Source organism: Fistularia commersonii, chromosome 18 (assembly GCF_037954325.1).
Source record: "Fistularia commersonii isolate RoL2024-O1a breed Wild chromosome 18, RoL_Fcom_v1.0, whole genome shotgun sequence".
NCBI classification, from domain to species: domain Eukaryota; kingdom Metazoa; phylum Chordata; class Actinopteri; order Syngnathiformes; family Fistulariidae; genus Fistularia; species Fistularia commersonii.
This window is the reverse complement of record NC_141301.1, coordinates 259543-272500: the sequence shown is the minus strand read 5'-3', so window position 1 is coordinate 272500 and position 12958 is coordinate 259543. Positions and strand designations below refer to the sequence as shown.

The window sequence follows — 12958 nt, the reverse complement described above, 5'->3', positions numbered from 1 at the left end:
TCCTCACACACACTGAAAGCTAAGCTAGGCTAATTGCATCCTGACTCCTTTTGTGACACCCGTACTGAAAACTAAGCTTGGCTAACAGCACCCTGACTCCTGTTATGGTCTGCAGACTGAAAGCTAAGCTAAGCTAAGAGCATGCGGGCAGCAGGTGGCGCTGTAACGCTGTAAGTCCTGGCTGTGTGTTTTGCTCCTGCAGGATCACCAAGTTCCCCAACACGCTGAACGTGGACGACACCAGGAAGGCCATCAGCATCGCCTTCACCAAGTGGAGCGACGTGTCGCCGCTCACCTTCACCGAGCTCGTCCACGGCAACGCCACCGCTGACATCACCATCGGTGGGAGGAGGGGGCGGGGCTTGGACCCACTGTTGGATGTGTTTGGGGATAACTGCGTGTGTGTGTGTGTGTCAGGTTTCTACACCTTCAACCACACGGACTGCTGGTGGTCTCCGCTCCACCCGTGCTTCGACGGGCTGAATGGCGAGCTGGCCCACGCCTTCCTGCCGCCGCGGGGCGAAATCCACTTCGACAACCACGAGTTCTGGATCCTGGGGAAGTCCCGCTTCAGCTGGAAACAAGGTGGCGGTCCCGGGCGGGGGGTCAGAGGTCACGGCTGTCCGCCGCTCTTCAGCACGGGGTTTCCCGCCTGTCTCCGCAGGGGTTTGGCTCAACGACCTGGTCCAGGTGGCGGCCCACGAGATCGGCCACGCCCTGGGCCTGTGGCACTCCAGGGACCCCCGCGCCCTGATGCACCCCAACGCCACCTACACCGGCCAGAGGAACGTGGCCCAGGACGACGTGTGGGGCATCCAGAGGCTCTACGGTAACCACCGCCCGGTTCCCGGGTCCGGTCACGGCGTGCCGGCGCCCGGTCATGGCCGATGTGGTCGTCCTGCAGGGTGCCTGGATAAGAAGCGGGTGTGCGACCCCTGGGCTCGCCTGGGTTTCTGCGAGCGGAGGAAGACCTTCATGAAGAAGAACTGTCCTCAGCGCTGCGACCTCTGCTACGGTGGGACGCCCGTCCGCCCGCCCGCCGCGCCTGAACCCCGAACCCCGACCTGATCCTCCGGTTTCCCGCCGCAGAGCCCCTGGAGGCCGTCGCCACGCCGACGCCGCCCCCCGACAACGTCAAGGTCAAGATGGTTCCCCGAGGGAGGGTGGTGGGCTTCCGCTGCGGAACCAAGAACCCGAGCTCTCCGCCCAAAGTCAGGTGAGAACCTTCCGGCAGACCATCGACCGGAACTCAACGCCGGACGGTGATTGGACCATCTCAGCAGGAGGGGTCAGGCGGGGGCGGGGCTCTCCACACGTTCTCCGCACGTTCTCCATTGAGTAGGCGTGACCGGTCGGATGATTGGCAGCTAACGTCCGAGTTAAGCCCCGCCCCCGAGGACTCGCCAGATGTTCGTCCTGGTCTCCTCCTCCCGCAGAGCAGATTATTCAGATTAAGGTCATCAGTCCGTCCAGCGGCTCCAGGGACGGCCTCCTGGTCACGCCGGGAGCTCCGGGCTCCTCTGGTCCTCCCCGGGGGTCCGAAGGCGGCGCGGTCTCCGGTCCGGGTCCGAGAAGGTCCGGTTCCACCCGGAGCTCCGATCCGGTCCTGGCAGCGCTGCCGAAAAGCAGAAGAGCAGATAAATCCCGTGCGGATTAAGGTCGTGCTTCCGAAGCCCTCGGGCCCCGGGGGGCCCCGGGGGGCCCCGGGGGGTCCCGGGCTCTGCGCTGCCCCCGGAGGCCACCGGCTGTAACTGCACCGCACAGGTCGTCGGTTCCAGTCTCTCCGGAGGTTCTGACCGGCGACCCGACGTCCTTCTGTCCTCCTGCAGCTGGTTCAAAGACGGCGAGCAGATCCTGACATCCGTCCCCGGCTACATCGTCATGAAGGATCGCGACCTCCGCATCGTCGCCAACGAGTTCAACGAGGGCGTCTACACCTGCCGGGTCCATCGCCGTGGCGACATGGTGTCGGCCAACTCCTGGTCCATTCGGCTGAAACCGGAGGCGCCGTCCAACAGCTGAGGACGTCGGGTGGAAGGTTCTCCAGACGGGGTCGCTGCCGCTGCCGTTCTGGAGAACCATAGGAACGTTTCCCTGCTGCTTCCCACAAAAACAAATGTTTCAGTTCCAGGTCCTTCAGCTGATGGAGCAGCAGACTTCACGGTTCTGGGTCAGTTAGAGAACCAAGGTCATGAGAAGGTTTTTGGTGCTACGCCGTTACAGGTTCCACGAGAGAAGAGCTCCCGAAGAACCTCGGCAGACGGTCCTCGCCGACCTCCGGACCGGGAGGGGTCGTTTACAAGACGAGCAGAAAGGACCCTGTTCTGGAAGGTTCTTCATGACATCTCTGGTCCGACCTCCATCCATGATGGTTGGCCTTCAACTCTGGTTGAAAAGAGCTGTCGAGATGGAGGCAAAAAAGACATGTGGACGTGAGTGAAGCTCTGAGAGGACCTCCTCAGCCCAGGAGGATCTCTAGCATGTTCTAATGATCCAGGTTTGCTCCAGTGAAAGCAGCTCCTTCATGTTTTCCACGGTGATGTTGGGTCACCTTGAGACGTGGAGAAGTGACACAGCCCGGAGAACCGGGGAACGTTCTCTCTTCTGCCGTGGCCGACCATCACACCCTCTTTATTCATCTGCGTCCTGGTCCAGAGTCCAGGAGCTCCTCCTTTACTTTTAGATTCTACGTCTCGGGGACTCACTTCCTGTTTGCTGTCAGCTGGGAACTCAACCGAAGCATCTGATTGGCTCATAAGGGTCAGTCTCTATAAACACACACTTTAAAAGATTGTTTGGAGAAAAAAAGTCTCCCATTGGTTTTTAATGAGTCTCCACACACACACACACACACACACACACACACACACACACACCAGCTTGTGATACAGGTTTCTTGTGCAAAAACACAAAGTGAAATAAGAAGTGACCACATGTATAGGATAATAGCTGATGATGTAACTGTTATCAGTTCCGCCTACATCCCATAATACTCCAGGAACACCGGAAGAATTGATAGGCAGAAAAGAGGCGGGGCTTCGGGGCACCAATCATCTGCCTGCTGACAACTAGCCAGGAGGCTAACTGGCTGCTAATGCGCCGCTAGCTAACTGCTAATATGCCGCTAGCCTGTAGGCGAGCCGCTAATATCTGCTAGCTAGCGGCTAGTTATGCTGATGATCTACAAGCTAGCCGCTAATTAGCAGCTATCCGTCCACATATAAGAGCCGGAGCTAGATGAAGATGAAGATGAAGATGAAGATGAAGATGAGGATGAAGATGAGGATGAGGATGAAGATGAAGATGAGGATGAGGATGAGGATGAGGATGAAGATGAGGATGAAGATGAAGATGAAGATGAGGATGAAGATGAAGATGAAGATGAAGATGAGGATGAGGATGAGGATGAAGATGAGGATGAGGATGAAGATGAAGATGAGGATGAGGATGAGGATGAAGATGAGGATGAAGATGAAGATGAGGATGAGGATGAAGATGAAGATGAAGATGAGGATGAAGATGAGGATGAAGATGAAGATGAGGGCGGCGGACCCGGGCGGCCCCATCCGAACCGTCCGCTGACCGCAGACTAAACTCCCCGCTGGGCGGCACCGTGGGGTCGGTGAGTCGCCCGCGGCTTGAGGCGTCATTTCCGCCGCCGTCCGTTCCGCTGCTGCGGGACCTTTGGAGGAGCAGGACCGGATGGACGGCGTGAGGCGCAGATGGAGAACCAAAGCAGTGTCACCTCCCGCCTGAAGGCGCAAAATCTCCCCGGGGAAGAACTCCGAAATACCGGCTACCTGTGTGACGTCAGAGGCGGGCATACCACAAGTAGCTGAGTGCAGGTGTGTGCAGGTGTGTACGCCGTGCAAAGTGTGTGAGGAATGTAAGGTGTGTAGTGTGTGCAGGTGTATACAGTGTGTAATTTGTGCAGGTGTGTAGTGTCTGTGCAAGTGTGTACAGTGTGTAGTTTGTGCAGGTATTTGGTGTGTATGCAGGTGTGTGCAGTGTGTAGTTTGTGCAGGTGTGTAGGCGTGTAGCGTGTGCAGTGTGTAGTTTGTGCAGGTGTGTAGCGTGTGTGTGCAGGTGTGTAGTGTATACCAGGTGTTATTGATCCCAGGATGTGTAGATTGCGTCGTGGCAGCAGCATTGCAGGGTTGAAAGGTGTGCAAATAGTGATATTAGATGGAATATGCAAATAAACAAAAAGACTATGTACAATATGTACAATAGAATGCAAAAAAGAAATTGGAAGAAATGCCTCGCGCAAGGAGTGGTTATAGACACAATGGGGGAACAGTAGGAGATGCGGGGAGTACAAAAGAAATGATAATAGGAAAAATGTCCCGGGGAAAGTATACCTGTAATGGAGTATAAATACTGTATGGAGGAGAGCGGTCGAAAGACATGGAGGTGGAGGAGCAGCACGAGAAATATGAGGTGTTGTCTGTAAGCAGCATCAATGGGGAGCTGCATTGGAGGGAGTGTGTGTGTATTTGTGGTGTTGTGCGTTTGTGTGCGGCTGTGTTTAGCCAGTGCAGCTGGGAGGTCTTCAGCCAGAGGCGGCTGGAGGTTGGTCGATCTCACTCTGGGTTCTGGAAAAGAAAGTCAAACGCCTGTCCGGTTCACTGCAGGCTCTGGAGCCTTGGACCTCCTTCCCCTTCACAGGTCAGCTGCCGCCATCACAGAAGACGGACCCAACACACCTTCCATTCAAACGCTCATCAGATTAAATAAAAAGTAGAGCCTGAGCCGTTCGGACCCACAGCTCCTGTACCTCTCAGCTCTGAAGTCTGAGAGTAATCTGATTACATGCGAAGACAAGACAAAAGGTAGATTTAAGCAGCCATTATTGTGCTTTCCGCTCGTTAATATTTATAAACTAGATTAAACAGGAGGCGCCGGAGGAAATACCAGCAGCCATTCCAGGAACACGAGCAGGATATTATTTCTATTATCATTACTATTATCAATATGATCATGAAGTTGTGCAGGCGAGACTCGGGTTCCTGCACTCAGACGTTTAACTCAGTGATCGATATCCGGGGTTCTTTAGTATTTATCTTTTGTATTATTATCATCTCTCTTCATGTTTGGATTTGTGCTTCTGTCTTCAGTGCGGCTGCTCTCTGCTGCCCCCTGCTGGACACCGCGGTCACTGCAAGCCAGATACACATTGATGACATCACCCTCTTATTGATCCCCAAACACGGAAATATCGGTTCGCCGTGCGTTGCTTCTTTCTGTGAGAAGTCAACCTTGATTGAAAAAACCCTGATCAATGGCTGGGAGGTATCGGATTATTGGTGATGATTGACAGGGACATTGATCTGTGGTGAAGAAGGTCACAGTCAAATGGATATAAATCATATAGATGGAACACTCTAAGAGCGGTGCTCAGTGGCGCCCCCTACTGGAGCACCAGGGCTAGACCACCTTTATCTGGACACACACACACACACACACACACACAAACACACAGCTCCTGTCAGGGTCTGCTACTTCTCGCGTCCATTAGACGACCCTTTTCATCGCCGCCCTGCGAACCCTCGGCCCTGGACTGAGTAGATCAGATGTCTGAGATCAGGAGGTCAAAGGAACCCCATGTTGATCCTTATTTTGTCTTCAATCCAAGGTGTCCGTGAGGTGGAGACGGACAGACAGACGTCTAGAGATGATTCCCGGTCTTTCCAGGACAGCAAAGAGCAGCTGTCCTCCCGGCCTCCGGCCAGCAGGGGGCGCCGGCGGCCTCCGCTTCTGGATCTCCAGGAGGTTCTTGAAGAACAAGGTGTCGGCCGTGGACCGGATCGATTTCATGACCGAACATCCGGAGTCTGGATGGGTCCCGTCTGCGGCGAGCGGCGGCCCGAGGTGGCCGGTGAAAGGAAGGAGGCGGCGCTTTTTTTTTTCTTCAAATGAAACTTTATTGCACACGGTGCAGACTCACACCTGTCGCTGCTGATCCACCTGCGTCTCTCCTCCGGCCGGGCCCCCGCCGGGGGGCGGGGCCGGACTCTGACCCCCCCTGGCGCCCCGCGGGGACGGGGCTTAGGCACAGGTAAACAGGAAGGCACGTGGCGGCGGCGACGTGGAGGGACGTGAGAAGGTCGACAGGCTGAATCAACATGATAACAGGAGGGGGGGGAACGCTGGAAGGTCAAAGTTCAGGAATGTTCTGAGGGCCGGCGAGGACGTCATCTCTACATGCCCATCCTGATGCTCTGGATGATCTGAAAGATGGCTGACAGGAAACGCGGCGGTCAGTCGGCTGAACGCGTCGCCGTGGAAACCGTGGTGGCTTTTCTGCCGCGTTCCTACGTAAGGGTTAATCATTAGGCGGATCCGACCGGAGGCCCGAACATCTCGCCAGTGTTGATCTTCTCACTGGACTTTGTTTGAGTCAAAGCGCCCTGTGCATGTGGCAGGGGGCGGGGCTTAACCTCCGCCACTTTCAAGGATAAATAAACGAATAACAAGCTCTAGATGTCGGGCTCCGATGTATACAGGCTGGAGCTCCATCCCGGTGTGGAGGCCCAACCTGGCCGGCCAGTCACCGGCCCCCGACCTCTGACCCCGGGCCGATGGAGAGGAAGCTCACCTGATCCACACACCACGAAGATGAAGAGCGCCAGCAGCCAAGGACCCACACCCTTGTCCTCGCTCAGGTTCCTCTGTGACACACACACACACACACTTTAGGTACGTCCTACAATCATGAGCAGCGTCAGCTCCTCGTCTACAGGACTCATTCTCATCATGGTTGGGTCTCCTGCTTGTGTCCAGCTCCAGCCCAGGAGCAGAGGAGCAGCGTCTGACCCACATGGACGCGTCCACGCTCACAAACATCGAGTCCTCCAGCAGAGGAAGCCCAACTTTGACGAGCTCCTCTGCTTTCTCCAGGTTCTTCACGGTCTCCGGGTTGTCCGGCTCCTGGGCCCGGTCGCGGCTCACCGGTAGGAGTAGCTGATCGATCTGACCGATTGGTTCGATTGATTCCTGGGTCACCCCTGGCCTCCCCGGAGAAGCGGGTTCGGCGCTCCCCCTCCCCGTCGGTACCGGCCGTCGACAATCCACTCACCGTTGACTTGGCCACGTTTCCCCGCAGCGTGATGTTCTTGCTGTGCTTCTCGTTGGCCATCCGGATGCGTTGCTTAGCGACCATGTTGGCTGTCAGGTGCTGGCCCGGTCCGGTCCACTCGTAGTTTTTTCTCCTTGGGTCGGTGTCGGGTTGGTGGTCGTCGCCGATCCGCGTCTCGTCCGTCTGGGAGTTCCTGCACTTTGTCTACGTCCTCAAAAAGTACAGGCCCCGCCCCTGGCCCCGCCCACACACCCACGCTGCCGCTGTCAATGTGATGCCGTGCGACACGACACTTCCGGTCTGTCCTTTCAAAGTAAATGTGCGTTTCGGACGGTCCTCGAACTGGCGTCCACACCAAAGTGTGCGATGTGGGTGAGCAACATACGCCCGGACATCTCGGAGCCCAGAGGTCCTTTTCGGAACGGATCCGCGGGACGCCACGGCTGCGGTGGCCCGGGGCGGACCCGCCGGGAAAGAGTCTTGCGGAGTCGGGTTCCCCGTCAGGAGGAGCCGCTCCGGGTTCGGATCTCGGCGCGTCGCCACGGACGCAGATCATACTGTGTTCTGCCAGCCGAAGAAGCCCTGGGTGTTTCTCATTAAAGGTTAAGGAGTCCGTCATGGACGCGTTAGAAGATCCTTCAGATGGGTCGGGCAATAAGTTTCACAGCTCCAGTTTTTATGTTTGACTGACTGACAAATTTGAACACACAGACTTTTAATTTGAAACCGGAAGCGGGCTGAGTTTCATCGGCGCCGCGGAAACTTGACGACGCTTTTAAACGAAACTCGGATTCAAACGTTTAAAAATCCGTTTCCGGTTCGTTCGTCGCCGCTGCAACCCGGTTTCCGCTCGGAAACCATGCCGAGCGGCTCCGGACGGCCGGCTGTGCTCCAGAATCTGTGTTCCATCCCGGGCCGGGCGGATGAAGACCTCATTGTATGCTGATGTGGCACTGCGCGGCCCGCCTCCTCTAATGACGCACTTCCGGCACTCCGCGCTTCTCCTTCCGGCAGAAGTCAAGATGGCGCCGCCCGTCCCGCTGTTGGCAGGTGAGTGATCGGTTCTTTTGGGGCCGGCGGGTCCGGGTCCGGGTCCCCGACGCGGACTGTCCGCCGCCGGACTCCAGCGGGGTTTCCGGTTCCGGTTCCGTTGACAGGAACGCGGGCCGGAGGGCTGATGATTAAGCACCGGGGGGACTGTCGCTGCGTCCGGTCCCCCCGGTCCACACCGGGGAGAACCTGGCCTCTGGATCCATCTGGAACGGCAGACGCAACTAGAAGTGTAGATCTAGATAGAATTAGAACCTCGGATCAGGTCACGGAGCAGGATCTCCTTCAGCAAGGTTCTAGATGGACTCCTGGACCTGAACCTCCGGGTGGCTGGAGGTCTGGTCGCTGGGTTCCAACCATCTGTCAGGAAAGCCTGTCACACACACAAGCTCTGACCGGTGTGTGTGGTGTGTGTGGTGTGTGTGGTGTGTGTGTGTGTGTGTGTGTGTGTGTGTGTGTGTGTGTGTGTGTGTGTGTGTGTGTGTTGCAGTGCGCGGCTCTGATGGGACGACCCTCCTCAGAGGTCCTCCCTCCTGTGAGCCTCACACCTCCTTCAGCAGGTGAGTCCTGCAGGACGCTCCCATCCCTTCCAGACAGACGTGTCTTCAACACCTGACAGCGTGTGTGTGTGTGTGTGTGTGTGTGTGTGTGTGTGTGTGTGTGTGTGTGTGTGTGTGTGCGCCTCTCTCTCAGTGACCCTTGCAGCAGCAGGTGTGTGACCTTCAGCAGAGATGGAACGTTGTTCGGGTGGTGCAACGGACAGAGGTGGGTTTCATTATCCTCCCACCCTGACCTTCTCAGACCTTCTGAGATGTTCTGCTCCCACAGGCACTGACGTACACGTCCTATCGGATGGGTGCGGAGCATAGCGATTGTTCTCTAGTGTCAGATCAGTCGGTCTCAGGACCGGTTTACAGTCCGGTTTCTCTTGAAAGCCTGTTTCCCTCTGACCTTTGACCTTCGGCTCTGGTGAGGAGAAACCCCAGAGGACCCGGGAGGGATCTGGTCCGTGAAGATGTGGACAGAACATAGCTGCGAGCGGGCCCGGTCCACAGATGAGGAGTATTGAGAGGTTCTGCTAGGAGAAGCTGCTGACATGGACACCTTCTCCAGGTGGAGGAGGAGGTCCATGGTACCTAGGACTAGGACTAGGACGCTTCTCCTCGTCATCGGACCAGAACGCTGATCCTCTGCTCAGACGACCGAACGTCCTGCTGAAGTGAGAACTGCTCCGCTGTGTGTCACCTGTGTGACCTTTGCCCCCTCCCGCAGGGTCTCCGTGGTCAGACCTTCAGACGGCTCCCTGGTGTCCACCCTGGACCTTCCCAAGACCACCCTGATGGACTTCTCGCCGCTCAGCAACATCCTGGTCACCTGGCAACCGTACAGCAGTAAGACAGGAAGAGCAGGATGCTTTTCACTAGAAGATGCTGCTTGATGAAGGAGCTTCTTCGCCTGTGTGTGTATGTGTGTGTGTGTGTGTGTGTGTGTGTGTGTGTGTGTGTGTGTGTGTGTGTGTGTGTCAGAGAGTCAGGACTCTCAGGGAGAAGCCAACCTGCAGCTCTTTGAGCTTCCCAGCGGACAATTGGTCAAAGCCTTCTTCCAGAAGAAGGTGGAATCCTGGTGGGTTCTCTCACACACACACACACACACTCTGGGTCTTCTCGCACCCGAGAACATTGTCAGATGTAACTCAGCGTGTGATTGGCCGCAGGAGTCCCAGCTGGTCGGAGGATGAGAAGTTGGCTGTGAGGAGCGTCAACAACGAGCTGCACTTCTATGAGAACAACAACTTCAGTGGGTGGAAGCTTCAGCTTCTTCTCTCCCTCCAGATGTTTGTCTGCCCTTCAAAATAAAAGCCTTTGTCTCCTCAGCCTCCATCGCTAACAAGCTCCACGTGCAGAAGGTGTCGGACTTCTCCTTGTCTCCTGGAGGACAGCCCAGCAAGGTTAGCCTGTGGTCCCGGTCCCGGTCCCGGTCCCGGTCTCGGTCCCGGTCTCACCCCGCCCCGCTGCGTCCCTCAGGTTGCGGTGTATGTGCCCGGCAGCAAGGGGGCGCCGTCCTTCGTGCGTCTGTACCAGTACCCCCAGCTGGAAGGCCCCGGCGCCGCGCTCGCCAACAAGAGCTTCTTCAAGGCCGACAAGGTCACCATGCAGTGGAACAGGAAAGGTGGGTCTCCGGGCAGGAAGCCGCCCTTCCTGGGGACGCCGGTGACGGACCTCCTCCTCCTCCTCAGCCTCGGCGGTCCTGGTGACGGCGAGCACCGAGGTGGACAAAACCGGGGCGTCTTACTACGGCGAGCAGACGCTGCACTACCTGGCGATCAATGGCGAGACGGCGGTGGTTCAGCTGGGTGAGTCTGAAGCCCCTCCTCCAGGGGAGACGGCTCAGGTGGCCCAGCGAGACCTTTGGGAACACGTGTGTGTGCGTGTGTGTGTGTGTTATACAGCGAAGAACGGGCCCATTTACGATGTGGCGTGGAACCCCAACTCCACGGAGTTCTGCGTGGTGTACGGCTTCATGCCCGCCAAGGCCACCGTTTTCAACCTCAAGTGCGACCCCGTGTTCGACTTCGGGACCGGACCTCGTAACGCCTCCTACTACAGGTGACAGCCTCCCTCCGGTGGCCAACGGGCGGCGCCGCGGAGCCCGAGCCGCCGTCTGATGGTCCGTTTGCCGTCTGCAGTCCTCAGGGCCACATCCTGGTGCTGGCCGGCTTCGGGAACCTGCGGGGTCAGATGGAGGTCTGGGACGCCAAGAAGTATAAGCAGGTGAGGTCACGCCTGCCCGCCTCTGGGCGCCGCCGCGCGAGTCACGTGACCCTCCCCGTGTCCTCCAGGTGTCCAAACCCCAGGCGCCGGACGCCACCCACTTCTCCTGGTGCCCTGACGGCGAGCACATCGTCACGGCGACGTGTTCTCCCCGCCTGCGCGTGAGCAACGGCTACAAATTGTGGCACTACACGGGCTCCGTGCTGCACGTGTGCGCCACGCCAGCGGGCAGCGAGCTGTGGGAGGTGCGATGGCAGCCGTTCCCCGACGGCGTCTTCCCCGAACAGCGCGTCCGCTTCCAGGCGGCGCCCAGCGAGCTGGGCAGCACACAGGCCCCGCCCACCCAGGCCTACCGGCCTCCCGCTCTCAGACACCTGCCCGCCACGCCCGGCGCCAAACTGGTGGGTGTCCACGCCGCCGCTAGCACCTTAGCATGGAGCAGGCAGATTAGCAGGCTGCTAACACTGGACCTTAGCCCCTTGGCTGCTCCTTCTTTTAGCATTTAGCACTTCAGCATTTTGTTTTTAATCCCACGCTGAGACCGTACGTCTTTGCTAGCCTTTGTACAGCGAGTGTGTGTGTCTGTGTGTGTGTGTGTGTGTGTGTCAGCACGAGGAGGAGCCTCCTCAGAACATGCGCCCTGGGGCCCAAGGAGAGAAGAACCTGTCAAAATCAGCTCTGAAGAACCAGAAGAAGCGAGAGGCCAAGAAGGCCGCCAAGCAGGTGAGGAGCCGCAGAGCGTCGACCTCCTTCCTTTCCTCCCTTCCTGTTTCCACCGCTCTGCCGATGAGGACGTTCTCTATCTTCTCGATGTGCCCCAGGAGACAAAGTCTGAACCCGAGCCTCCCGCCGCCCCCGCCCCGGTCAGCCAATCAGCAGAGACCTGCGGCGAGTCCGAGACTGACAAGAAGATTAGGAACGTGAAGAAGGTGAGGAGGAGGAGGAGAAGGTGGTTCGGAGCTTCACCGCAGCCGTGACTTGTCGTAAGCGGACTCTGGTGTTACAGAAGCTGAAGGCCATCGAGGAGCTGAAGCTGCAGCAGGAAGGGGGGAAGGTTCTGCAGAAGAACCAGGTGAGCGCCCCTCCCTCGGCCAGCCGCCGCAGCCGCCCTCACCCTGACCTCTGACCTTCATTCTCCTTTCAGCTGGAGAAGATCCAGAAGGAGGTGCTGCTGCTGGAGGAGCTGGCGGAGCTCCAGTTGGCGCATTAAGACTCGGGCCGCGCCCCTGTTCCACAATGCTCCTTTTGCGGCAGGGCGGCCCTGCTCAGCTGGTCTCCACCCGGTCTCCGCCAGGACCACGAAGAGCCGACCCATGAACCCGATCCTCCTCTGGCCTGAGGAGGAGGCGTCATTGAACCGTTAGACACCTGTTGCTAAGCAACGCTGTACCGGATGCCGAGGGACGTGACCTCGTTACTTTCACAATAAAAGCATCCGTCTCGTTTGCTGCTCCTGAGCTTCGGAGCTTTCTGGTTGAATTACCTCAAATAAACTCTGAAACCGAGGCTGACCGTGACCTTTTTGGACCGCTCTGACAGGAAGTGACATCATCACCGAGACCCCCCCCCCACACACACACACACACTCACAACCCGTCAGGTTCATGCGTTGACCCCCGCAGGAGGAGGAGATGTTTGCAGTTGCTGATCCAGCCCTTCCAGACCAGAAGGTCCGTCCGCGACATGAACTCGTTGTTTCGCCTTCACACTCGGGCCTGTCTCGTCTGCGCTGCTGATTGGCCGCTCTGCTGCCAATCAAACTTTTCTTCCTTCCTATTGGCCCTGGAAAGTTTCTGTGCGCTCGTTTAATGTCACGGCGCGTCCCCGCCCGAGCGGGGCTCTCCACGGCCCTGCCCCGCCCGCCCCGCCCCACCCGCCGCGACGCCAAGGTCTTTATAACCAGCAAAACCCGCGCGCGGGTGTCGGTGATTGGTTCGCTTTACCATTACGACAATTTGTAGTCCTTTGACTGGAGGGAAAACTACGACCGAACGCTTGACGGCGTGTCGTACAGCGTGCCGCCTCAGGAAGGCACGTGAAGCCCCAGCAGCTACGCTAC

At 57.8% G+C, this 12958-nt stretch overlaps 3 protein-coding genes across 4 annotated transcripts in view; 2 read left to right on the top strand and 1 right to left on the bottom strand.

Annotated features, from left to right (window-relative positions):
• Positions 1-2795, top strand: part of mmp23bb (matrix metallopeptidase 23bb) — a 4228-nt gene extending 1433 nt beyond the window's left edge. Inside the window, exons 3-8 of one of the 2 annotated variants that reach the window (XM_086164313.1) lie at positions 203-342; positions 418-585; positions 665-829; positions 905-1015; positions 1090-1216; positions 1830-2795. In XM_086164313.1, coding sequence (XP_086020439.1) covers positions 203-342; positions 418-585; positions 665-829; positions 905-1015; positions 1090-1216; positions 1830-2022 — 904 coding nt within the window. In that variant the 3' untranslated portion in view covers positions 2023-2795. Of the gene's footprint in view, positions 1-202; positions 586-664; positions 830-904; positions 1016-1089; positions 1217-1829 lie in introns of both variants that reach the window. The other variant, XM_086164311.1, reaches the window with a different exon arrangement.
• Positions 2796-5899: 3104 nt separating this feature from the next.
• Positions 5900-7279, bottom strand: serp1 (stress-associated endoplasmic reticulum protein 1). Its single transcript, XM_086164310.1, has 3 exons — positions 7079-7279; positions 6599-6671; positions 5900-6241 (listed from the first exon to the last, which is right to left on the bottom strand). The coding sequence occupies exons 1-3, from the start codon at positions 7160-7162 to the stop codon at positions 6201-6203; spliced, it is 198 nt and encodes a 65-aa protein (XP_086020436.1). The 5' UTR covers positions 7163-7279; the 3' UTR covers positions 5900-6200.
• eif2a (eukaryotic translation initiation factor 2A) lies at positions 7223-12404 on the top strand. The gene is made up of 16 exons (XM_086164309.1): positions 7223-8128; positions 8619-8688; positions 8822-8893; positions 9401-9519; positions 9655-9751; positions 9843-9925; positions 10003-10076; positions 10153-10297; positions 10365-10481; positions 10578-10734; positions 10815-10899; positions 10968-11300; positions 11509-11622; positions 11721-11828; positions 11906-11971; positions 12044-12404. Exons 1-16 carry the CDS (start codon positions 8002-8004, stop codon positions 12107-12109), a joined length of 1833 nt encoding a protein of 610 aa, XP_086020435.1. The 5' UTR covers positions 7223-8001; the 3' UTR covers positions 12110-12404.
• Positions 12405-12958: the final 554 nt, after the last annotated feature.

What these genes read in the sequence shown, in the direction of transcription:
- eif2a (XM_086164309.1), top strand. Translation starts at nt 8,002, where the DNA reads ATGAAGACCTCATTGTATGCTGATGTGGCACTGCGCGGCCCGCCTCCT. An exon ending in ACGCCAAGAAGTATAAGCAG is followed by an intron (nt 10,900 to 10,967) that starts GTGAGGTCACGC and finishes CGTGTCCTCCAG; the next exon opens with GTGTCCAAACCCCAGGCGCC. An exon ending in AGATTAGGAACGTGAAGAAG is followed by an intron (nt 11,829 to 11,905) that starts GTGAGGAGGAGG and finishes CTGGTGTTACAG; the next exon opens with AAGCTGAAGGCCATCGAGGA.
- serp1 (XM_086164310.1), bottom strand. Translation starts at nt 7,162, where the DNA reads ATGGTCGCTAAGCAACGCATCCGGATGGCCAACGAGAAGCACAGCAAG. An exon ending in GAAACGTGGCCAAGTCAACG is followed by an intron (nt 6,672 to 7,078) that starts GTGAGTGGATTG and finishes TGTGTGTCACAG; the next exon opens with AGGAACCTGAGCGAGGACAA. An exon ending in CTTCGTGGTGTGTGGATCAG is followed by an intron (nt 6,242 to 6,598) that starts GTGAGCTTCCTC and finishes GTTTCCTGTCAG; the next exon opens with CCATCTTTCAGATCATCCAG.